The 24,829-nt window shown below is 39.6% G+C and overlaps 1 protein-coding gene across 7 annotated transcripts in view; it reads right to left on the bottom strand.

Annotated features, from left to right (window-relative positions):
- Positions 1 to 1,896: 1,896 nt before the first annotated feature.
- Positions 1,897 to 24,829, bottom strand: part of arel1 (apoptosis resistant E3 ubiquitin protein ligase 1) — a 62,079-nt gene continuing 39,146 nt past the window's right edge. For 6 of the 7 annotated variants that reach the window (XM_084096519.1, XM_084096518.1, XM_084096523.1 and 3 more), the window contains 15 exons: positions 19,889 to 20,058; positions 19,563 to 19,746; positions 19,028 to 19,266; positions 18,843 to 18,920; positions 14,238 to 14,379; positions 14,025 to 14,146; positions 13,752 to 13,827; positions 13,533 to 13,642; positions 13,130 to 13,309; positions 8,890 to 9,015; positions 7,761 to 7,890; positions 7,618 to 7,676; positions 6,326 to 6,415; positions 3,495 to 3,670; positions 1,897 to 2,945 (listed from right to left, as the gene is read on the bottom strand). In XM_084096519.1, coding sequence (XP_083952645.1) covers positions 2,843 to 2,945; positions 3,495 to 3,670; positions 6,326 to 6,415; positions 7,618 to 7,676; positions 7,761 to 7,890; positions 8,890 to 9,015; positions 13,130 to 13,309; positions 13,533 to 13,642; positions 13,752 to 13,827; positions 14,025 to 14,146; positions 14,238 to 14,379; positions 18,843 to 18,920; positions 19,028 to 19,266; positions 19,563 to 19,746; positions 19,889 to 20,058 — 1,985 coding nt within the window. In that variant the 3' untranslated portion in view covers positions 1,897 to 2,842. Of the gene's footprint in view, positions 2,946 to 3,494; positions 3,671 to 6,325; positions 6,416 to 7,617; positions 7,677 to 7,760; positions 7,891 to 8,889; positions 9,016 to 13,129; positions 13,310 to 13,532; positions 13,643 to 13,751; positions 13,828 to 14,024; positions 14,147 to 14,237; positions 14,380 to 18,842; positions 18,921 to 19,027; positions 19,267 to 19,562; positions 19,747 to 19,888; positions 20,059 to 24,829 lie in introns of those variants that run through there. The other variant, XR_014603947.1, reaches the window with a different exon arrangement.

The raw sequence follows: 24,829 nt of genomic DNA, 5'->3' as shown, positions 1-24,829 counted from the left end.
ATGCTGTTTTCCCCGGTCTCCCTGGGACTCATGCACTTGATGCTCGGCGCACACGGCGTTGACAATGGGTTCCTGCAACGTAAGCTACTTACGCAATACGAGAGAACCTCTCGTAAGAGAACGTACTCGGTTACCTAATGTAACCTCGGTTCTCTCTAGAAGAGGGAACGAGTATTGCGTAACCGGCCGTGTCGCGCCACGAGCTTTTGCGCTTCAGACTGTGAAAACCAGAATTTTAGCCTACGATCCCTGCTTATATACACACTGGCCACACCCACCTTGACGGTTAGAAGGGTGTGGAGGGCGCGAAGCGCCCTGATAGGGTGTGACGTCACACAGGGCTCACTGGTAGGCTTAAGCAGTTGCCGCCGGGCAACCAATGAGCACGCTTATACAGCTTGCCATGGTCTGCCGGCTGCCGCACTGCGTTGACAATGAATACAAAATTAAAGGATAATTTTTTGGCTTCAGATCTCGAAGAAAGATAACTTTCCCGCAGCGTAAGCTACTTACGCAATACTCGTTCCCTCTTCTAGAGAGAACCGAGGTTACATTAGGTAACCGAGTACGTTTTATTGATTCCCTAGTTCATTTTTTGCCATTGTTCTAATCAGGCCAGGCAAGTAATATTCTCTGTGTCTTGTCCCTTAAAAATAAATAAATAAATAAATAAATAAAATTATATATAAAATATAAATATAGCTACGAGCAGCGATGGTGGGCCCAATCTACTTACATTTTTTTGAGAACTATAATAATTTGAGTACAAATTATCTGGCTTCTTACTAGCATGTTAGACAAATAGCACAAATTGTTATTTTTATAAATTGTTGAATTAAATGTAAAATTTAAAGTTTTACACAATGCACTTATTTTTCATCCATAGCCTACCGGTAATTAAATTTTTGAGCCAGTGAATGTAAACACTGGTGTGGTTTTTTTTTTTTTTTGGCATGAATTTATTATTCTCAAAAATATGCTTAATACTTTGCACTATAATAATGACCAATTTGAGATTTCATGAATAAATATGCATAACACAATATTTACTAACACAGTAGAGATAACTACTCTACAGATTGAATATTTCAGTCATAAAGTAACACAAGTCTAAATATAGAGCTAAAAGACATCAATGCAATGATTTATAATGGTATGTGGCACTTTATTACACTTCATTTCTTGCACAACCTTTTTTTCCCTTAGCACACTCAAAACTTTCTTTCTGGCTACTGATATATGCTTTCGTAATGCTGGACTAAATTTGGAATTTTAGCTTTTACTAAAGCTGATCCATAGCATTATGCTTTAGATTGTGCATCACCCAACATTTTTTATGACATTTACAATGAATGAATTAATGAATAATGTTCATATAATGTGCATATAATGCACAGAAATGTTAATTTTGAAACTCTAGTCTAACTTCATGGAAAAAGAAAATGTGTGTGTTTAGAGAGATATATATATATATATATATATATATATATATATATATATATATATATATATATATATATATAGAGAGAGAGAGAGAGAGAGAGAGAGAGAGAGAGAGAGAAATAGAGGGAGGGAGGGAGGGAGGGAGGGAGAGATAGAGAAAGATAGATAGATAGATAGATATAGATAGATAGATAGATAGATAGATAAAGACAAAGGCAAGAGCACAGTGTAACATCAGGGTAGTTATGTTTTAGCATTTTTTTAATCCCTGCAAATGGTTTGTAGTGGTCACAAAAGGACACTCCAGATTAGCATGTGACCTCATAGAATATTGCTACAGGCTCTATACAATAGAAAAAAGGTCACTAATATTCAACAGTCAGCCTTTGTGCATTATGATTTTTCCCATATGATTAACTTCAATTTTGTAGCGGCATTAACTGAACCAAATGATAAAAAGAGCATCAGTTATTTATAAAACAAGCAAAGCCAGTGTTTGTTGTTTGGGGACTTGTTGGTATGATGCATAGATGTTACTCAAATATTTCAGAATAACAGTAGAAAGGAGAAGTTAAAGTAGTACAAATACGTTTTTGTAATAATATTTTAAATGTACATCTTACCTTAATTTGATCATTGATATGATCATTAATAATAAATGTTCAAAATAAAAAGTAAGGAGCTCAAGAGAAGAGCAAAGACCACATCTGATAAATGTGCAAGTCAGCTGTCTGAAAAAACATCAAAACATTAACTGTTTCGGGTAACAGTCGCCAAAACAGTTGCAACTGAAACACTATCGACATTTCTGAGAAAAGCAATTTTATGATTTATGAAATGCCCATTAAACAAATTTCACTAAAAAAAAGAAAAAAGATGGTAATGTGGTATGTGACAACGTGTCTAAGGTCCCTTCTTCATAAATATCAACTGAACAGTTGCAGGGGAAATGCATACACTGTATAAATAAAGTATACAATGAAACAGAAGTTATATTCATAACCTTCCCTGATCAGTTAAGGCCCAAGTGCAGAGGTTATCCAGTCATTCCCAATATCCCATAGTCTACTACGCTCCATAAAAAAAGTTATATTTATGCCAAATGCAAAACAAGAATCCTGACACTTAGGCCATTTAATTATGTCTTCACTTACAAGAAAGATAGGCAACTATTTGAACAAAAAACAAACAAAAAAAACCCTCAAATTTGCTTTTCTTCTTATTTTCATCTTGTAGAACAATCTTTTGATACATATGTACATAACTCCTGAATCCAGCCAGAGGCATCTTGTGATCAAAGTCCGTCATTTACAGCACACTGTAAAGTGCACTGGGGTGAGATGTTCATAAAAAAAGGTTTGGAGATTACTCTCTGTTTCTGCCAGAGCTGGACTGATGTTCAAAGCATTCCAAAGCCCTCGCTCCCCTCACTGATGGCCAGCTTCAGCAGCTTGTGGAGCTCCTCGTAGGAGTCATACGTTGGGAGGCACAGCTGGTTAAAACTGAACAGGAGAGGAGTTAAACATGCAATCCTAATTTAAACAGATATTTTTTTCCTATAGATACTTCTGACAAAATTATATTCATGTTGCAAGAAATTTATAATTATATTTAACAATATTAAATACGGTTATAAGACTGATAGTTTCGGTTCTGCATCGGTGAATTTAGCTCCAACCCTGATCAAACTCATTTACCTGTCATTTTATTGTAATCCTAAAGACCTTGATTAATTTGTTCAGGTGTATTTGATTAGAGTTGGAATTAAACTCTGCAGGATACTGGCTCTCAGGAAACCTGTTCCATCAAGGGGTAGCATTAACCGTACATTTTCTTTCATTGACTGAATGCTTTTAGCAGTGATGGAAAAATCTGAAGGCCGTCCGTTTATTTTGACAGATTACATACATGAAATACTGAAGAACAGTTGATATGCTGTATATATTTAGCAAAATGTTCCTCTCTAGACTATTAATTTCACATTTAATTCTGGGAATTGGATTTTGGTCCCTCTGTTGAAGTGAGGGAATGTTTGGTGTGTGTGTTCTCACCAGGTGTGTGCGGTGGGCAGCGTGCTGTGTGTGGGAGCTGCTATGATCTGGAAGGAGGGGCAGAGAGTGTTGAAGCCACCAGGTGGGAGCTGCGAGGAGCCAGTGGTGAACTGTAACAAACGTGCCAGTTCTTCCTGTGTGAAGGATGACACTACTGCCCAGAACCACTTCATCACCTAAACAACAGGAGAATCAGGATAAATTCACACTTTCATCCCCTGCTGTGATCTCTCAGCATATTAATGTGAACTCAACGCATTTTTTCAGTCTTCAAGCACAGCCTTAAATGCATTTAATTGACCAGTCATAAACAAAAACACAAAACTGTCATGCATTAAATATATACAATATATAACACCCAATGTTCCTATGTGAATAAGTGATTGCCCCCTAAGAGCCAATAAGTAGCTACACTCCCATTAGCTTCAATATCAGTTACTAATGTAACCTCAATTCCGTGAGATAATGGGAACAAACATTACGTCAGTTATTGCTGATGCTATGGGGTAAACTCTGTGTCTCAGAATACTGAAGCCTGATTGGATCACGTCTGTGCACGACAAATGGCATTTCAAGACATTAAGTTTAAATAATGGTGGCACTTGAGGACCACCATATTGGCCATTGCTCATGCCATTGCCTGGGCTGTGGACTTAGTAGTGCGCAGGGTGAGGCTGGTTGCGCCGCACAGCTCTTTAAAGGCAGGCAGAGGATTTTGACTTGATAAACTTGGAGAAGTGCCATGGTGTGAAGAGCGGATCCAGTGACAAGCTGTCGTAAAAATTGTTCAGATTTTTTTCGGACAGTGTAGGCTAGCCTAGGGCTAGGCTGCTTGGCAGCCATATAGTGTGCAAATAAACTGACACACACAAACACACACTATAGTTGTTTTTTGCAGAACAGAATCACCATGCTGTTCTTGGCTCTTAATCAAATCCTTTTCACACCCATCAGCAGTCGTGTTGAGTACCAACTAGGGATGGTAAGATTCACCGATTCGCATCAGTGCATCGGCATAAAAGTTAATGATGCAATGCATCGATTTAAAAAAATGTGCATCGGATACAAGTTGGCTTTGAAATCGCGATGCATTGTTTCTAACATATATTTGCATCTGTAAAAAACAATTTATTTATTTAAAATTATTAGTAGATGCGCTATACTTTTATTATTTAGAAAGTGACCAATAATTTGTGACCAATATTTTATATGTAGATTGATTTCTCCTCTCTAAACTGTTTCTCAAGTGGATACTTCTCTCATCACCACTGCTGCTACGTGAATATGACGTTTCACAACACTACAGAGACTGAGGCGTGTCCTGAGAGTCACATAGAACAGTGGTTTTCAACCTAAGGGCCACGGCCCACTTTATTACGATTGTAATAAAGGTGAAGACGATTACAGTGACATACAGGAGTCGTACAATAGGCATGCGCGAGCCCGTTACTACTGATGCGCAAACAAACCATGTATGTGTGCTCTCGACTCACTGATCGCTATAACTTATTTCTGCATCAACACTGTTCAATATATTTGCGTAGTTGTCATAATAAATGTTCTGTGGGTGTTTTATAATGTTTGCTCGCCGATGAAGCATGTTTTAGAGAAGTTTGTGAGGATCAGTGTGGTGTTTATGTACACGTGAACATCAGACGATCCAAACATAGACACGATTGCTTGTTCTGACAGAAAAAACTGTTCACTGATAACATAGACCTTCAGATCGCTTAGTTTCCACACATTCAGAATGTTTTTATTTTTCATTTGTATTTTGGTGTGTTTAATAATTCAGAATGGATCCGTATAGTATGCAGTCCTTTGGCATGCATTGCATAGATAAGCTCCGACGTTATCTATTCTGTTTCTGTACCAGAGAATTTCTCTCCCTCCGAGGCTGCATGTGAGACGGAGCAACTCACACTCTGCAGCCATGCCATGTTCACCCACAGCTTCAGCCAGGCCCAGTTCTATGGGTTGCACCCTCAAAGCGCCAAGCACACTCAAACGCTATGCACCCTCAAACTCAAGCAAGAGCACCCTCAGCTGATAATGTAATAATATATTGGCAAAACAGATTTGGCAAATGCTCCTATGCATTTGTCTTTGCGCTATGGAGAACGTCAAATTAATCTATTTTCTAAGTATTTTTGCAGCGGTGAGCAATGTAACCATTCACAGACAGTTGATTTCTTGAACGCAATGGCGAACCAGAGGTATTTAAGTTAGTCAGAGTCTCACCGCTCAAAACGCCAGAGTTTTTATTCAGTGCTGCTGAGTTATGCAGGCTCGCAAAACCTCAAAATATTTTGGTATGTGCATCCCTTCCACACACATATGAAAAAGCACAAACAGGGCATCGTTGCCCTTGAAACATCCAAAACAAAGTGGCTAGTTTTCGCTCCACACATTCATCAATGAACCTTGGGTGCCCATGACCCCTACGCCGGTTTACCGGGTTATCCAACCACTTTTGGTAGGTACTAACCACTGCATACTGGGAACACCCCACAAGACTATTGGCTGTTGACTGTTTTGGATATGATCTGACCCAGTCATCTAGCCATTACTATTTGGCACTTGTCAAAGACGCTCAGATCTTTTTGCTGGCCCATTTTTCCTGCTTCCAACACATGGAATTCAAGAATTGACTATTTACTTGCTGCTTAATATATCCCATCCCTTGACAGGTGCCATTGTAATGATACAATCAATATTATTCACTTCACCTGTCAGTGGTTTTATTTTTAATCTGTGTATATAACCCATGTTAGCTGCATACCTTGAAAAACTAATGAAATACATTCTTTTTTAAATGTTAAATCACTCACCTTTTCTCTGAAGTGCCATGACCCTCCAACAATAACAGCGTGAGATTTAAAGTCCTGTACGTTAATATCTCCTGTACCACACATCAACAACTGAGAACAGGACAGAACAGTCAAACGTTTAACTTTTTACACATCGACTTGGGGAGTCTGTAAAAAAAAACAACTGTTAATGGTTCAAATGATTGTTAAAGTTGAGGTCACATTTACCATTGCTTGGTGAAATTTCATGAGAAAAATAGGAATGTGTCCGATCAGGAGTTCAGAGTGAGGGCGACATTTTTTTCTGAGCAGAATTCGGTCGTGTTCAAATTGGTCAAGATTCGCCCCATTCACCAACAAAAGCTGCTTGGTTTGACTTCTGTGACTTGCTAAACTTCATACATAGCTACACTTTTGCCAACTACTTTCAGTGGAAAGTAACTAAAGCCTGCTTGAAAAGCAATATTCATGACATAATAGCGTCATATTCGCATTCTGGCTATTGTCAGTTTTTTACATTTGTTTGCTTTTCTCCTACTCCCTGTGCTTACATACTGTATTTCAATACAGCCGAATTACCAATGAAACTATTCTCATTTATATATTTTTCTGTTGGAGACAATGGGATGATTATGAAATAGTGACTGAAATGCAGCATATTAAGACAACATATTAAATCAACAATCACTTCCAATCACTTCTCTTGACTAAAATCCTGATTTATAATTGAGACAAAATCTCCACAGACAAAAGATAAAGCAAACGATGACTGTGCAAAAGAAAAACTTTTTTTCGCAGACAGATAACATCATTAACTGCTCCTCTCTGCCACTCACTAAACAGAAGGGTAAGCAAGACCTCATGCTCGTGGGGCACTACTGGTGAGTCTTGGAAACTAGATAAGGTTTGTTCAAGTTGTCCCTAGTTTTGTTGGACTCTTTCTTGGAAAAAGACACTAAAGGGGTCTGAAAAGTCGCCAAATTAGCAACAAAGTTGGTAAGTTGGAAATACTGTTGACAATGGATCTTTTTGGCCATGAAATCTTGATAAATTTCGCTAAATTAAATTTGCAAATGTGACCGCAACTTAAGAATGGACACAAAATGATCCCATTTAAAAGACTGAAAAAAAGTTTTGATTTCCCTAAAGGAAGTATTGGTTGAATGTTTATCAGGGGATGTTTATGGAACAGCTCATCAAACTGTGGTTTGAAATCCAAAGATACAGAGATATGGTTAGTATGTAGATATATAACATGTCAACTGAACTGTACTTAGATAAAGGAAAACAGCTATGTTAACTATTGTTCTCACCTCCAATTCATTCTCATCAAATATGGCCAGAAGGTTTTCAGGGACCAGTTCATTCAAACCTGAACAGAAGAGGTCAATTAGTTCATTTGAGATTGTCTTTTCATAAAGACACTGAATTCAAGAGTCTGATCATGGGCTCTTACCTTTGAGGAAGTGCTCTACTTCATCTCGTACCTGACTGGCTAGTCTGTACTGGGCCAACAGGCTTAAGTAGTGAATTTTATTCTCATTGGTCACAGCAATTTGAGCACCACCAGATATCAATTCCACTACCTGTAACATTATTACTCTCAGTGAAGGTGCACAACTAACATTCACCTGTATCTTCAAATAATAGGGGTGTCCTAACTTGATTCTGGAAGGCCATTGTCCTAGAGTTTAGCTCCAAACCTAATTAAATACACCTGAACCAGCTAATCGAGGTCTTCAGACTAACTAGAAACATCCAGGCAGATGTGTTTGAGGGTGCTTTCACACTGGCAGTTTAGTTCGGGGCACGGTTCGCATGAAAAATCTCTAATGTGAACGCTGTCATGCGGACCCGGGTGCGCACTGGGGTACCGAACCCGAGAGGAGGTGGTCTGAGTTTGGTTGCTCCCGAACCGTGCCGCGATTCGTGCGAATGTGAAAGCAACACGGACTCGGGTACGCACTTGTTCAGGAAGTAAAGTGACCTGCACATGCGTTTTAGCTGATTATGTATTTAAACACATGTAAGGGATGATAGTGTTGATGATTTACCTTGGATACGAGCGAGAACGAGCCTGCAGTGTATTCGCGCATAGCGTGTGCAATCAGGGCAACAAATTTGGAAATCCACTGTCTCCTCAAAAGAGTCCGTTCGCAGGCAGCAGAAGGCCACCTTAAGTAACAGTAAACCTGTGTCGTTTACTCACCTGCGCATAATAGCACCAAATTAATAAAAAACACAATACATTGACCCACGTTCTGTTTTCTATCATTTCTATGCAAACGCACCAGGGTCCGATAGAATCAAGTTGAGTGTGAATCCAGACCAACGCTGCGGGGGGCGCCAGGAACAATCGTGCTCAAGCTCGGCCCGCAGCAAATGAGCCCAGTGTGAAAGCACCCTGAGTTGGCTGGAGCTAAACTCTGCAGGACGTTGGCGCTCCAGGTACAGGATTGGACATTTCTGCCTTAAGAGCACTTCCATGCATACATGCAATGAACTGTATGATATTTGGAATCAAGATTTAAATGGAACAGATTTAATTTTTTAAATCAATTTGTCATTGAATTAATGAGGATTACCTTTTCCAGGTGCCCCGACTTGCTATATTTTTCCTCTGCAAACACCAGGTCCATTTCACTGACATCATTGTTCAGAATGAAGCAGACTTTAGTTTTGTAAAATTCCTCATCGTCTGTTTCGAAGTACTGGCAGAGCAAAGAACAACAAAAATTAAACAAACATTCATATAAATTAATCAAAGGAGAGTAAGTGATGTATTTACATACCTGCAAACTCTGGACCAACGAAAAAGATATTGTGTGTGTGTGTGTGGGGGGGGGGGGGGGGATTTCTTAGAATCAGCAGTTTGAAAAAAGAATTCTGATATTAGAATAGAACTACATGCCGTGTCGTTAGCAACATTATTTGAAACAACACCAATGTCTATGGTAACATTCTAAGCTGTAAAATGACCATAAAAACTAGAATTTAAACAATTTTACAGTTCATTTTTACAGTTCAGGCAATACAATTTTTGACAAAAACTAAAAGTTTTATAAAATGATAAAACTCAGATTTCAGCCTAATAAATAATTTTGTATATTATATATACCAGGGGTGGGGAACCTTTTTCCTATCAAGGGCCATTTTCAATTTTTTAACATTCTTTAAGGGCCATTGTAATGAGCAGGGGCGTTTCTAGGTTTTAAAAACACCAGGGGCTGAGCCCGAAACATCAGGGGCTGGGTAACAAGATAACATGATTCGATACAGAGAATAATGTATATTTTAGGCCTATATGCAGGGGGCAGACTGGTTAAAAAATTCAGTCCTGGGCCTGGCACTGTAGCCACACCAGCCCATATTACCACACAGACACACATTCAAATGTGAGGCAGTTAGGGGGGTTCGGGGGACCTACATATGTGCATTTTAAGGTGTTTGATAACAATAGCTTTAAAAGCATGTCAGTGGGCAGTAGCATAAATTATTTGTCAAGCAGATAACAGATTCTTAAACATGAGAATGAGGATAAATGTTGAAATGAATGATGCACACTAGAAAATGGAAATGCAAAATATTTCTGCTTATTGTTGACAATACACAATCACATATTCCAAACAGGAATGGCCTTATATGAGAAATCTTTCAAGGATTATTTTGCATAGATGTAAACTTTTTAGCATTAAAGATTGGTTTCAGCGACTTGTTTCTTTCTTGAGTTAATCAATGTTTGTGGCACTATTAAATCAGTTAAATTAAATTACAATTGTTCACTCATAAAGACAGTCACTTGTCACCACCTACTGGCTTAATGATGCAAGTTGTGCAAACACAGACAAGCGGAGTGATAGAAACTGTGAAAAGGCTGACGCTGGTGAAATATTCAAACACATTCGAGGACCTTATATATAGGCAGTGGTGGAGGAAGTACTGAATCTCAGTACTTAAGTAAAAGTACAAATAACCAGAGACATATTTACTTTAGTAAAAGTAAAAGTACCACAATGAAAACCTTACTTAAGTAAAAAGTAAAAAGTACCTGATTTTAAATGTACTTTAAGTATTAAAAGTAAAAGTACTTGCATAACAATTTATTCTCTTAATGTCTATATTCTAATAATTAGGGCTGTAACAATAGGCCTATGCAATCTGAAACCGAAATCGGTACACAACACTCGGATCCACGAACCTGTGTCGCGGTGAGTGTGAGAAGGCAGAATCGCGACACACCCCTTATTTGAAGATAACATTATACAATACGTAGATCTATACCACAAAACTAGCTGAGGATAAATTCTTTCAAATTGGGCAATCCCAGCGTTATGGACGTGACAATTGCAGTAAAAACTTGAAATGTAAATTCTCAGAAAATGCATTTAATACCAATTTAAACTGTTTATATATCCATACTCCCTACTCCCTTAATAAAGAAGTCCAGACATTAGAAAAATATTAGTCTACAGACACATGCGTAATATAAATCCGTAACGGACGTGACACAAAAAAAAATATTTAACTTTTAGGTGGCAAAATATTTTTTAGTAATTCTGTGAATTTCACTGCGCAAACCAAAAGTAATATAGGCTACCCACCGGATGAAGAAGGGTTGGCTCTCTCCACAGAACATAAAATATTAATTTTATTTTTTGTGTTCACATTTCTGAGGAAAAAACAATGTTACGGACGTGTCAGTTCTCCAGTGAGCACGTTCACAGAGACCTCAAACAGAAAGCCCTTCTTTAAAAAAATTCGTTTTGTATTAATTGTATCTTAATTTTAATCAGTGTTTCATCAACCAATTGCCTGGCTGGATTTAATAAATAAGTAAATAGCAGCAGACAATAGATAATCAGGACACGGAGGCGCGGGCGCGTGTACTGGTGAAACGCATGAACCGAAACTTGAACCGAAACCGCTACTTGCCTCACAGACCTGAGACGTATATAGCCTACTGTATATATAGAAAGCTTGAAATGTGTACTTTTAAACAGAACAATTCAAAACGAAAGAAAACAGACTGTTCTCTGCATGTAATTCGTATGAAATGTGCATTTCTCTCTGGCGCGTTCACTGCAAAGATCGCGCGTCAGCATAGTCATCTTCATCTTTGCTGCCAACACTGACACAGCAGGAAACACTTGTTTATTAATAAACAATTAAAATGTCTCCTTGTTATTTTACATATTCATAATCATTACTTTTGCCGGTTCTTTGTGACAGCTTTTAGGTGCTTTATTGGCAACGCCACAGTTACATGTTATGAACGCGTCAGCAGCGAAAACATGGAGATTTTTTTCAATCCCTGTTTTGGCAAGGGGAAAACTGATCAGAAAATGTAACGAAAATGTAATGAAACGTTGTAGAAATGTAGTGGAGTAGAAAGTATAATAATTGCTTCAAAAAGTAACGAAGTAAAAGTCAAAAGTATGCACTATTGATTCTACTTAAGTAAAGTACAGATAGGCTACGTGAAAAATGTACTTAAGTAAAGTAACGAAGTATTTTTACTTCGTTACATTCCACCACTGTATATAGGCTACATATCAGAGTTAAATAGGAATACATTGTAATAGTGTTAATCAAGCAGACTAAATCACACGACTGCGCAGCAATATTTAAGCTCATTATACAAAGGAAATAATAGGCTACAGATCTAGACAAACTGGGTTGCTTATAGTTAAAAGAATGTCATGAACGATCATTTAGGCTAGATGTAGGCCTATTTTTCACATTTTTGGTCACATATTTAGTCAGTTTTGATGACTTTGCAATATTGATAAAATGTTAGAATATTATTAATGAAAATTGAGTAGGGCTACGCCAAAATGTGTAACATTTATATAGCGTAAAAAGGAATACAAAAGCCCAGACATAGAATTTTGACGCAGCTTTAATCTCCCTTTTGGTTATTTCAATACTTAATTGACGACAGAACACGACGTTACATGCTCGTAGTTTATTTTGCGTGATACAGGGCGCGCCGCATTTGCGTCATTGAAGAGTGCGCGCCGCGAGCAAAAGGCGGGCACGACGTAAGTAAGTTAGTTTTTCTGAGTTTTACTGACATATAGCCTGACAACATCTGGTCTGACAGAAGACTGTGCGGCGTTGCTGACTGCGTTATTTTTTTTAAACCGGTGCGGCGCGCGCGCCCCCGAAGTTCATCCGTGAGAAACTTGAAACCGGTGCTTGAACTTGAACTCAGGTGACTCATTAACACTCGCGCTACTGGCCACGCCCTGCTCTCACGGCTCGTGGACTCGTGCTGCTTGCCACTTTGCCTATTTTGTGTTTTCTATCACAGGAAAAGTAATTGCTGAGATTTTTGTTTCTGAAGTTTTTTTTTTTTTTTTTTTTTTGGGAGGAATTGACTCGCGGGCCGCATCAAACTGTTTTGCGGGCCGGTTACGGCCCGGGGGCCGGACGTTCCCCACCCCTGATATATACTGTAATTGATCTGAACAAAAACAGCAGCCAGGCTGAATGAAAAGTGCTTATGGAAAAGCAGAAATACAGCGGTTTCCGCTGTACACAAATAAACACTATTTTACAGAGGTAAGGTGAAAAGAAAACGCCATCAAAACTTTTCTTAAGACAGTCAGGACAGCTTCTGTAAGTGCCAATGTTGTAGAGCTCCCCAATGATTTCATGTCAGAACAGTGAATTTTGACAAAAGTTTACAGGTATGATTTCCAAAATTTGCTCCCAAACAGAGGACACATGACTACACATAAAATGGTATTCAATTGTAAATGAAGAATGTATCAGTACAGGTTAAAATAAACATTTATTAGAAGGCTATGAATCAACTGTCACCTTATAGTTCATTCGTAATCCAATAATCTGAGCCAAGAAGGAGCGGGTGAATCGGGCTCGTACTAGCTGCTTGTAGGCCCCACCTAAAGCTGATTCATATAGACATTTCCCCACCACTCGTCCTGCAAACTCATACATCTTCACCCTAAGATGAGGGGGGCGCTCAGCGTTTGGGTGGACCTGCCCAAAAAACACAAAAAAAGCTCATCAGATAACAGCTCACAATATTCAAAAGTCAATGTCTATATTACTGCAGTTCACTAAAGGTGATGGGTGCAATTTTATCCTTTACAATTACTTTCTCCTATACCAGAACTCTTTATATAATCTTTACAGAACACAGAGAAATGGGAATAAGTTTTTTTGCTCACAGAAAACTAATCAGAGGTAGATACTGACTTACCAAACCTTGGTTGTTGTCACTGAAGCGTGTGAAAAGTTGGTTATTGGTATCAAACAGAGCCTTACAGATAAGCTCAAACCACTCACGCCTTGGCCCTCCCCAGTCCAGAGCTAATAAACACAGCCGAACACAAACAGAACAAATTAACCTTTAAATAGGATTTATATTTATTCACACTGTTTATTAACACTTGTGTTTAACACCAAGCAGTTAACCAACCTTCCTCATCCTGGAACACAACTTCAAAGTTCTTACTCCAATCAGACACAGAAAAGTTCCGTGTTGCCTTCAGAGACTAAAAATGGGGGGAAAACATCTCTTTTAATTCCCATAAAATTCTGTGTCTGTACTACACAAAAGAAATAAAAGATTCCAAGAAATAAATGGAGCAGGTTTGTGTGAGTACAAGTATTTAGGAACTTAGGTCTTTCTATATTGTTCTGAAACTTGTTTTATATGGCCCGTGTGTAATGATCTTCCAGATTTGCTCACCGACTCAAGCAGAGAAGGACGGCTGATTTTCAGGCAGGTTTTAGTGCGAGGTCTTTTTGAGTGAATGTGTCTCAGCTCCCGCTGAAAGAAGTTCACTTTATCCTGAAAAGTCTCTGATCCTCCTAGAAGATGCACAAATAACATTCAACACATCAAACACACCAACACGTCTACATTTGTTTGCATTTACTGACAACCAAGACTCATACTAACCGATGTTCTTGTGGAGAAATCGAATAAAGGTGGCAGCCATGATATTTCTGTCCTTACAGCTGAGCTCTACTGGAGGTTGAATCCCATCATCTACCACCAGTGTTAGGTATTTATGAACAGGATCTGGTCCATGGTACGTGAACTGCCAGAGACAGGAGAGTAGAAATGAATACCATAAAATAAAATAAAAATAATAATGAATATATATATATATATATATATATATATATATATATATATATATATATATATATATATATATATATATATATATATATATATATATACACACACACACACACACACACACACACAAACACTTGCAATCAAAATTATTCAACCCCACAGAAATTTACAAATGCAAGCTTTTCTAAAGCTAAAAAAACAAACAAACAAAAAAACATGTATAACACTTGACATATTAAAAGTGCTAATGTTAATATATAATGTAATATTTCTATGTTTTTTTTCACAATACAGCTATGCCATAATTAATCAACCCCCTTTCAACATTGCTGTTGATATATCACTTACTAGTTTGGTAGGGTACAAAATTGTGTTAAAACACAATTAAGCTTTTAGGAACTCTATAACAACACTTAATTAGCTTTAGCTGTGACAAGAACTAGCACAATTTCAATTAAATTTCATTCAAAGGGGAATAAGATGTTTGATTAAAGCTGCCAAAGCTTCGATTTGCTGCCAAAGACTTGCTAGATCAGAGGTTCCCAATCTTTTTTTCCAGGAGACACCTATATATTAACATTCAAAATCTTTAACGACCCCCCATCCCCATCAAACACACTAGCAGACACATTTCATTTAATAACTCATTCAGTTACGTTTTTAATAGATGCAATAACAAATGAAGACAATTAGCAACAGGCAATTATTCATAAGGATATCTTTTTTTCTTTCTAACAACAGGTTCCTCTTTTTTTCTAAAACTGATGAACAAATAACAGAAGCTAATTATAATCTGTCAATGTAAACTATCAATTAATCAGAGAAATAACCTCATGTTATCAAACAAATATATCCATTTTATACCTTAAAGACGTGTAACTACAAAATGCACAAGCTTAGGCATGAAGTCGGGTCCTTTCACCAGCCAGAACAGTGTTCGGTAAACAATCTCGTCAGAAAAGAATTTAACTTAACATCCAAGAGTTCGTCCTCTGCTTCTACATACTCCATGTCCTCCTCCTTTGCGGTGAATGGATTACCCATGCGCACTTGGAGACATATTCATCAACATCCGAGAGTCGTGATTTCATCTCCTCCTGTATCAGTTCTATGTGATGTGTGAACTTGTTGCTCAAGGATTCAGGTACATTTCCCACAGTCTGATTGAGAAGCAACATGTCTACATATGATTGTATTTACTGACAACCAAGACTCATACTAACCGATGTTCTTGTGGGGAAATCGAATAAAGGTGGCAGCCATGATATTTCTGTCCTTACAGCAGAGCTGTACTGGAGGTTGAATCCCATCATCTACCACCAGTGTTAGGTATTTATGAACAGGGTCTGGTCCATGGTACGTGAACTGCCAGAGATGTATGACGTTCTAATAATATTTTTGTCTGTCATTTCGTCAAGCAGATTCAGGTTGTTCAGTCTCAGGAACTCCTTTATTTTTTCTTTCAGTACAATAAAATGAACTAACACTTTGCCTCTTGATAGCCAGCACACTTCGGTATGAGGAGTGTCTGGTGCGCCTCATCTTCACACAGCTCGGCAAAGATTTGTTTGTTCAAAGGACGGGCTTTAATAAAGTTGACCATTTTTACAACCGTCTTGAGCGTTTAATTCAGCTCATCAGAGAGGTGTTTGCTGGCCAGGGCTTGACGGTGTATCATACAGTGAAACACAAGACAGTGGGGAGCCTTTTCCTTCAAACGTGTATTGAAGCCCTTATTTTTTCCCATCATTGAAGCAGCTCCATCTGTGCAGCATGCGACTAAATTATTATAGGGAATGTTTTGCTTGTACATTTCAATTGCGTGGAAAACATCCTCTCCTCGTGTCATTTTGGACAAATTAGTAGACAAAAGAATGTCCTGCTTTATTTCAGCGTCTTCAATGTACTGCACATATGCAATCAATACAGCTTCATCTGCCACGGTGGTAGATTCATCAAGTTGGATAGAAAATAGGTGCATCTTTAACTTTTCACCCAAAGTGTTCTCAACATCATTTGCCATCCTGACGATTCTGTCTTTTACTGTATTATTGGACAGAGGTACAGTTTTAAGTTTGGAAGCAGCATGTGTGCTGCACAATATTTCTGTCATTTTTACACATGTGGGTTTGAGCAGAGTTTCCCAGATGGTGTGCGGCTTTTTGGATTGGGCAATGAGGAGAGCGCACTCGAATGATGCAACCGTTGCCTGTCTATTTTCATTTCCAGCTCTAGTCAACGCATCTCTGGTGTTCTGGGGCCTATTTGATATAACAAGCACTTTTTTCCTTAGGAAAAATTATCTGGGTTTACCAACCGTCTGTGGGTGTTTGGTGCTCTGATGCCTCCTCATTTTGCAGGGCTTCATGCTTTCATTCGCTAGTCTCTCACCACAGATTACACACTCAAATCTCACCTTGTCCATTGCTTCAATGAAACCAAATTTGAGATAACTGTTCAAATAAATCCTTGTTTTCTTTTTAGTGTTCTTCATACATTTCTCTCTTCTCCCTGGCGCTTTGCCATGTCTTTTAAAAAAAAGCTGCTTCTGTCTATTCACCACTCTCGCGATACACAGCTGAAAATTCTCGATGTTAAAGGAGCATTGCGTATTTCTAACAGTTACTGACACCAGTGGCCGTTAGAGGAACTGCAGCCAGTCTCATGCTCGTTCTCGGTGCGCACACGCTCGTACGAGCACGACCACATCAACCAGGGTTGCCGCAGCAACCACTGACGGCTCATCGAGATTCACCAGAATAATGTTTAAGGTAAGAAAACACCATTTGAAAACACTACCGATTGCCGCTGCTTACTAATAATGGCTGCCGTACCGTACGGATGTAAACCCAAGTAGACGAGAACGCGCATGACGTCACATTTTGTGAATTTTCGCGCCGATTCGGGCCCGACTCCTCCACACACAATTGAGCCTACAGGCTGACAGAGGCAACCGTGGTGGACAGTCAAGGTGTCATTCTTTTTATTACATCATGGTTGGCTCATACGTGTACAAATGAAAAATCTATCTTAAAGATTTTTTTAAGTAAAAACCTACACATAGCCCCTTTAAGGAAATGTATACTCTTTTAATTTATAAACTATTATTAAAATATTTAAAGTGGAATTATTTATCGTGCTGTTTTAAATAATGATAAAAAATCTTCCAACCTAGAGTGAGCTTAGAGACCCCTCGTAAATCTTTAGCGACCCCCAGGTTGGAAACCACTGTGCTAGATGACCTGATGAAAGGGGGGGAAAATATTTCAGTGAAGACTATGAGAAGAACACTAAACGAGCATTGACTTCATGCCTGGATACCTCAACGAATGCCATTCTTGACCAAGAGAACAAAAAAGGCTAACTGGAACTTTTTGGATTCAGCAGTATGTCTGGCACAAAAAAAGGCACAGTTTATGACCCCAAGACCCCAGTGTCAAACAAGGAGGTGGGTCAGTCTTGTTATGGGGGTGCTTTGCTGCTGCACAAAGTGATAATCTAGACCAGGGGTGTCAAACTCAGTTCCTGGAGGGCCACAGCCCTGCAGAGTTTAGCTTCAACCCTAATTAAACACACCTGATCAGCTAATCAAGTCCTTCAGGCTTATTTGAAAACTGCAGGTGTGTGTGTGTTGAAGCAGGGTTGGAACAAAACTCTGTAGGGCTGTGGCCCTCCAGGAACTGAGTTTGACACCTGTGATCTAGACCATGTGACTGGCGTCATGGATTCTTTGAAGTATAATGCCATTTTGGCAAAGATTATGATGCCTTCAGTGCGTAAACTGAAGCTTCACTGCATCATTGGACGTTCAAGCAGAACAATGATCCCAAGTATAAATCCGATTCTATCAAAACTTAGTTCAGGGATCGGTCCAGGAATGTTCTGAAGTGGCCTGCTCAGTTTCCAGATTTAAATCCCCTTGAAAATCTTAGGTGACATTTGAAGAAAGCAGCGGCAGCACAGAAACCAAAGGAACAATATAAGTGAGCTGGAAGCCTAGGCCACAAGGAATGGCCTAAGATTCAAGTAGAGAGGTGTCAGAAGCTTGTAAGCGCTTACAGGCAACATGTATCTGACGTTATAAAGATTCAAGGATTCTCTACAAAATGTTATTTTTGGTGTTTGAATAATTGTGTATATATGAATGTTTAGAGCCAAGTAGATTTTATTTTCATTTAAACTCAGTAACTCAACTTTAAATTCTCAGAATCACTCAAATGTGTATTAATAACATTTCTATGATAGTTTACAGATGCCATTTTGTTCATAAAACAAGAATGTCTTGCAAGTTAGGGGGGTTCAATTTTGATAGCAAGTGTACATATTCTTGAATCAAATAATAGTTTTTGCAAGCAGCAAAATAATGGTGGTTTTTTTGTAAATTATTCAGAAAAGGAGTTAGTCTGAAGAAAAGATAACCTTAGTTCCGGGGCACACACGGAAAGTGAAAAGGCGCCAAGGAATAATCTTCAGGTAAAACTCTTTTACAGAAAATTGCTGAAACACAATATAATAAGTCAGTATCCAAATTAACAAAGAACCAACATTAACAAACAAAATTAACCAAACAAATGTAGCACTAACCTATTCACAAAATATTTTACCTTTGGTGAGATATAGCAATAGACCTTTTTTGGTTTCTTGACCTTCTCTGACTGGCCCTCTACAGGGGAGTCATGTTCCTCCTCCTCATCGACCATGGAGGGCCGTCTCTGTAGGACTGGCTGGGACGATGCTAGAAACTGCCAAGGACAGCTACTGTAAGTGCCCGTGTTGTAGAGGTAGGCTTCAAAGTAGATGCCTGGAGTTGACACGTTTTTCTCCACACAGTTCTTCTCATTTTCTATGTAAGTGCATAATGGCAAAAAGACATTGAGAAAAGGTTATAGAAATGCATTTTGAGAGGTGTCATTGTTACCCTTGATACATTGCAAGTAAAGGCTCACGATATCCTAAACTATATTTTCGGAGATTTTTACAGTTATGTGTGTTGAAAATCTCAAACAGTGAGATTATATACAGTGAGTGAGATGCATTAATGGGTCAAAAATTGTTTTTGATTTGTAAGAGTTTCTGTGTTGCATAAGTTGTTTTAGTAAATCTCCCCAACAACCATCTCCAATACCAAGATTAACTCACCACTGAGTACAATGATGTCAAACTCCCCATTGCTAAGGGGCTGGTCCCTGTATGAGATGCATGCCCTAAAGCAGCCTTTCTTCCTGAAGGTGAGCCTCATCAGAACCTGACACTGAGGCTTGTTTAATGATACCGCTGTGCTGTAGCATTCATCTAAGCTCTCCTCCTCCTCCACTGTGCCCAACTGTAGGAACAGTAAGAAAAAGATATTTAAATACAAACTCAGCAAATTCTATTGGACCTGCAACCTCTTTAATGCTAATACACAAACTTCTAAAGTTTGAACTAAAAACTATAAACAGTAAGTATGCAGTAAGTGCCCTTACTGGGTGGACATGAACGCTGTAATTGACCTCATCCACCAGTGAGACGGAGTTACTGGTGGGGTTGCCATACTCATCCCTTGGTTCTATCTGGAGCGTGTGCTGCTGGCCGTAAGTCAGCACCAGTGTTGAGAAGTGGTATGCTATCTTTGTTTTGGATGGGACCACTGTACCTGCAATACACATGCAATTCATATCATGAGTCATCTACATCTGTTCATTTTGACTAAGAGAGTAAGTTTCTTGGAATGCACAGCTTAATGTAAGCTTAAATATAACAACATATTACCTGGTTATCATTTTACATTACTAACAGAAAAGAGGGAAGACTGACAATGGATATGCTGGTTCTTTTGAAGGTCTTTCATTGGCTTCTATACAGTAGAGCAAGCCTGTTTTTGGGACTGTACAAACTTACACTGTTTGGGAACTTAGACTGGGAGACAAACAGCATGTTTCAAAATAAGGATACAAATGAACATTTTTTTATTTATTTCTTGTTATTTTGCTTTTAGTTATCTTTGATATTTGATGGTGTTGTGAAAGGAATTTTGTTATAAGATATTTTTTACACATGTACCAGCTTAGTTTTAAATCAATAGTTTGTTCAAGGAACAGCAGGCACCAAAGGTGCTGGAACCTTATTGTATTTGTTCCAATTTTCTGATTATTAGGGGTTTAAGCACCAAAGGGACAATCTTCTTTCTATTATTTTCTGCCCTAAAAGCATATAGGTGTCAGAGAAGGTAAATTGTAGAGACTCCAAACTTGGCAGGATGGTTCTAAAGGTGTGCATATACTCAAATACACAGACACAAATACGTCTGACACTAAGTGGTGCTATAATAAGGGGTTCCCTTTCAAAGGAGCTCAACGCTGTGTCAAGGTGTTGATGATATGGAAACACTTCCAGCGCTGTGTGAAATCACGCCAATTCTATTGGCCGTCGGATGTTAGGTGACGAAGCGTAGAGCGTCATTAAGACCATAACACATAACACCACCTGCATTAAAGGTCATCAGCTTCTTTGTCTTGAGGAAGCTGCAAGTCTGCTGTTATCAGTGGGATTTATTGTGACATCTCACTCTTTACATGGCCAGAAAACAGCTCAGGAATTGTGCGTCGCCGTACCCTGTTTTATTATGGAGGATGAAATGCATGATTTATTTGTAATGTGTTGGGACTGGAACATGCCCAGTCAGCCCTCGAGTGGGCTGATTGTCCTAATTGTGAACGTTTCATGCCTGACATCATGCATGAGGCATCTGCGCTCCATTGTTCATGTCCTGCATCTGCCGAGTCAGCTCTTTGTGTTCGGTCATGGGGATCACAGGTGGTAGGGCTGCTCAATTATGGCAAAAATCTTAATCACGATTATTTTGGTCAATATTGAAATCACGATTATTTAACACGATTATTGGTGGATGATATGATCAAAGTCTTACTTTATGATATGAGTCATTTTTAATGTCAGTGAAATTTCACAATTATCGATACTTCAGCAAAAACTAATACTAGGTTAATGTAAGTAAAAAGTCCTCAAAACAGTTTCAGAAGACAAGTAAACAGTCAGCAATAAAATAAGAACAAAGAAACTAATAACAAAGAAAACCGACAAAAAATTCAACAGAACAAAAATACAAATTAAATAAACAGTGCTTTAAGTATTTCAGGAAGATGTACTAACAGTGGTATTCAGATAAGTAATAGCCTACAACAGATATTGAATAAAGTAATCAAATGTAAAATAACACTGCTGTATACATTAAATATAGACTAATCCTTATTTAAAACTACAAAAGTTATTCATTCAAGAGCAGTAAGTGATTTTTTATCTTTGTCTTTTCTTGTTTGATTAACATTAATGACTGCAGTAGTCATTAAAGGGTAACTAAACCCTAAAACAACTTTTTTTAGTTGATGATCAGTAAGACTGGGGCTTTATTAATGCTGTTCATTGATTCAAGTAATTTTTTTGACATTTGTGTTTAAAGTGTTTTAATTCTACAAAATATGGTGTAAAAACGTGCTGCCCTCTTCAGGTTGAACGGTGGCTACTGCAGTTGAATTTTCTTATTGAAAGTTGTGGTACCCTCTGACGTCAGAGGGTACCAGCTAACCACGCCCTTGCCTACAGAGAGACGCGTCTCAGATGCACGCCCCCCCCCTCCGCTGGGCTCTGCCTACTTTTCCAGCGTTTTTCAAATATTGCCAGTGGGTGGAGTCAGGCTCTGACCAGGGGTTTAGTTACCCTTTAATGTTGGCTGCTGTCACTTTAAGAGCTAACGCACAAACCCAATATACTGTGTCCACACATGTTTCAAACGTACTTTCTCAAATGTTTCAATCACTTAAAGGTGGTATCAGCGATTTCAGGCCCAAACATAAATGTTCACATTCATCTAATCTTACCTAACGATCCGCTAGCTGCCCACCCCATAAGCATGCCGTCAAAAAAACGCGTCTCTGTAGGCAGCCTAGGCTCTGAGATCTGCACACAAAAACAGTTGTTTTCACCCGGTTTAGCCAAACACTCAAAACCAAAATAAATAGTGTTCCAACCAATCACCGACAGGGGCGGGTGTTGCAAGGTTTTTGTGTGCAGCCGTCATAGGCAGCCGTGCACGAGCGCAAATTGGTTGGAACACTATTTATTTTGGTTTTGAGTGTTTGGCTAAACCGGGTAAAAACAACTGTTTTTGTGTGCAGATCTCAGAGCCTAGGCTGCCTACAGAGACGCGTTTTTTTGACGGCATGCTTATGGGGCGGGCAGCTAGCGGATCGTTAGGTAAGATTAGATGAATGTGAACATTTATGTTTGGGCCTGAAATCGCTGATACCACTTTTAAGACATAACCGACTGTGTTTACGAGGTTACTTACCAAAACGGCATTTCAACATATTTGTATATAGGCTATTTGACTGTTTAGTTGCGTATCTGAAGCCCAAAGTATACTTAGCTTATGCGCCTTCCGCCCCGTCTCGAAGCTGGAACATCATCTCTTTCATGGCTTAATATGTTTTTAATAACAGTTTAATATCAAGGGCGTCCCGCAGTTTAGCAACAGTAGACTGCATTCTCATCACTCACTTATTCAGCTGATTTGGATGTTAAGTTTGGCTTAGGGAGGAACGAAAGCGCACCGCTGTGAAGGAAAGGAAGGAACGCTGGACAGAATGCGGCAGCGGCACAATACTCGTTTTACCTCGATTATTTCGTTTTCATAATCGTTGGAAGACAAAATCGAAATCAGAATACGATTAATCGCACAGCCCTAGTTGGTGGAAGAGCTTGAGTCGGGTGTTCCCCTTTCTCTTGCTCACTTCTCTGACCCTGAGGTCCCCATTTTGGATTCGGAAGCTCACTATGCGTTTTCTTCAGATCCGATTGAGGTCCTAATGCTGGCAGCATCCAGCTCCGAGGAGCTGGGTGTGGATGTAAAAACTTTTGTTGTGGGGGCCTTAGATGAGCCACTTTCTGACTCTTACACATAATGAGGACCTGCTCGAAATGGTAACTTGTGCGGTGGCCAAATTAAGTCTGGAATGGATGGAGGAGAAACAGGAAGCGGCTTGCAGCAAATTAATGAGTGCTTCCTGACTAGTGGCCAGGAGCAAACCCCCCACACATGAGCAAAAGCCCATATTTGGTCCATGTATTCAACCCTGCCACGTCTAATTATTCGACCATTGTAGGGTTGGAGGAGCATGGGTATGGGGCGCTATCCAAGGCTGAAGAGATGCTAACTAGCTGTCTCTTACCATCTTCAGCATCATGCTGGAGGGGCCAGGCTTTGCCTTCTAGGCCCTGTAGGGTTATATCTGGCCTGGTTTATGCTGCAGCAAGTCAGGCTGTTGCATCCCTGCACAACGATTTTGCAGGCCTACAAGGCCAACCTCCTGAAGAATTTGGACACCGATAAGGGGTTAGACCCTGAGGTGGTTAAGGAACTCTGCCAGGCCACATATTTCAGCATCTGTGCCACCAAGCAGATGGCCTGCACCATCGGCTATTCTATGCATGCCATGGTTGCCAAGAAGAGGCATCTGTGGCTCAATCTCTCAGGCATTAAGGAAAAAGAAAAAGTCTTTCTCCTAGACACCCAGATTTTGCCACTTGGCTTGTTTGGCGATGCAGTGAATGCTGTCGTTGCCAGGTTCCAGGAAGCCAAGAGTCAGTCGGCGGCATTCAGGCAATTCATCCCTCACCATTTCCAGGAGCTGGTTGCCTCGACCAGCCAGCCCAGCCTGACCCGAGCTATTATAGGTAGGACCAGAGGACCAGTGTGGCTGCCCATGCCCACCCCCCTTGCAGAGACTGGGCGCGGAAGCACCACACACAAATTCACCCCGCCAAAGTGAAGATTGGATCTAAGGACAATCATCGCTGCATGGGCGGCTATGAAAAACAGTCCTGACGCCAGTGTGCGCAGGGCACTGAAGGTGTGCCCCCTTGGGAGGGAGTGTCGCACCACTACATTGTGTGGCTCTTCTCCCCTGATGCTCTCAGGAGGTTGGCTTGCGAACCCCGCCATATGTCGGGGAGCAGTGATCTCCGGCAGGTTTTCCGTCCAATCACTGTTCAATGACGCTGCCCGAGTGTGGTGTCCACCCTTTCTTCAGAGACTTTCAGGACACACAAGGATGTTAGGGCAGTCTTCCCCCATTGACAGTGTCAGGCATTCCCCACTCAATGAGTCCCCAACAAAATATCAAATATCAGTGAGACCCCTCTTCTCAATATCGACAAATGTACACCTATTTCAGTGCATCTGGCAGTATGGCAACTTCTGCCAAATATTTCTTATTGGGTCCAGCAGACCATAGCTAAAGGGTATAGGATTCAGTTCAACACTCATTCACAGCGTTTCAATGGCATGCTCCCCACTGTGGTAAGCGCGGAGCAGGTCCCAATACTAACGCTAGAACCACAATCTTTTTTTA

Source organism: Abramis brama (genome assembly GCF_963993115.1).
Source record: "Abramis brama genome assembly, chromosome: 21".
NCBI classification, from domain to species: domain Eukaryota; kingdom Metazoa; phylum Chordata; class Actinopteri; order Cypriniformes; family Leuciscidae; genus Abramis; species Abramis brama.
Note: the sequence above shows the minus strand (reverse complement) of the source record. Positions and strands in the feature narration are given on the sequence as shown.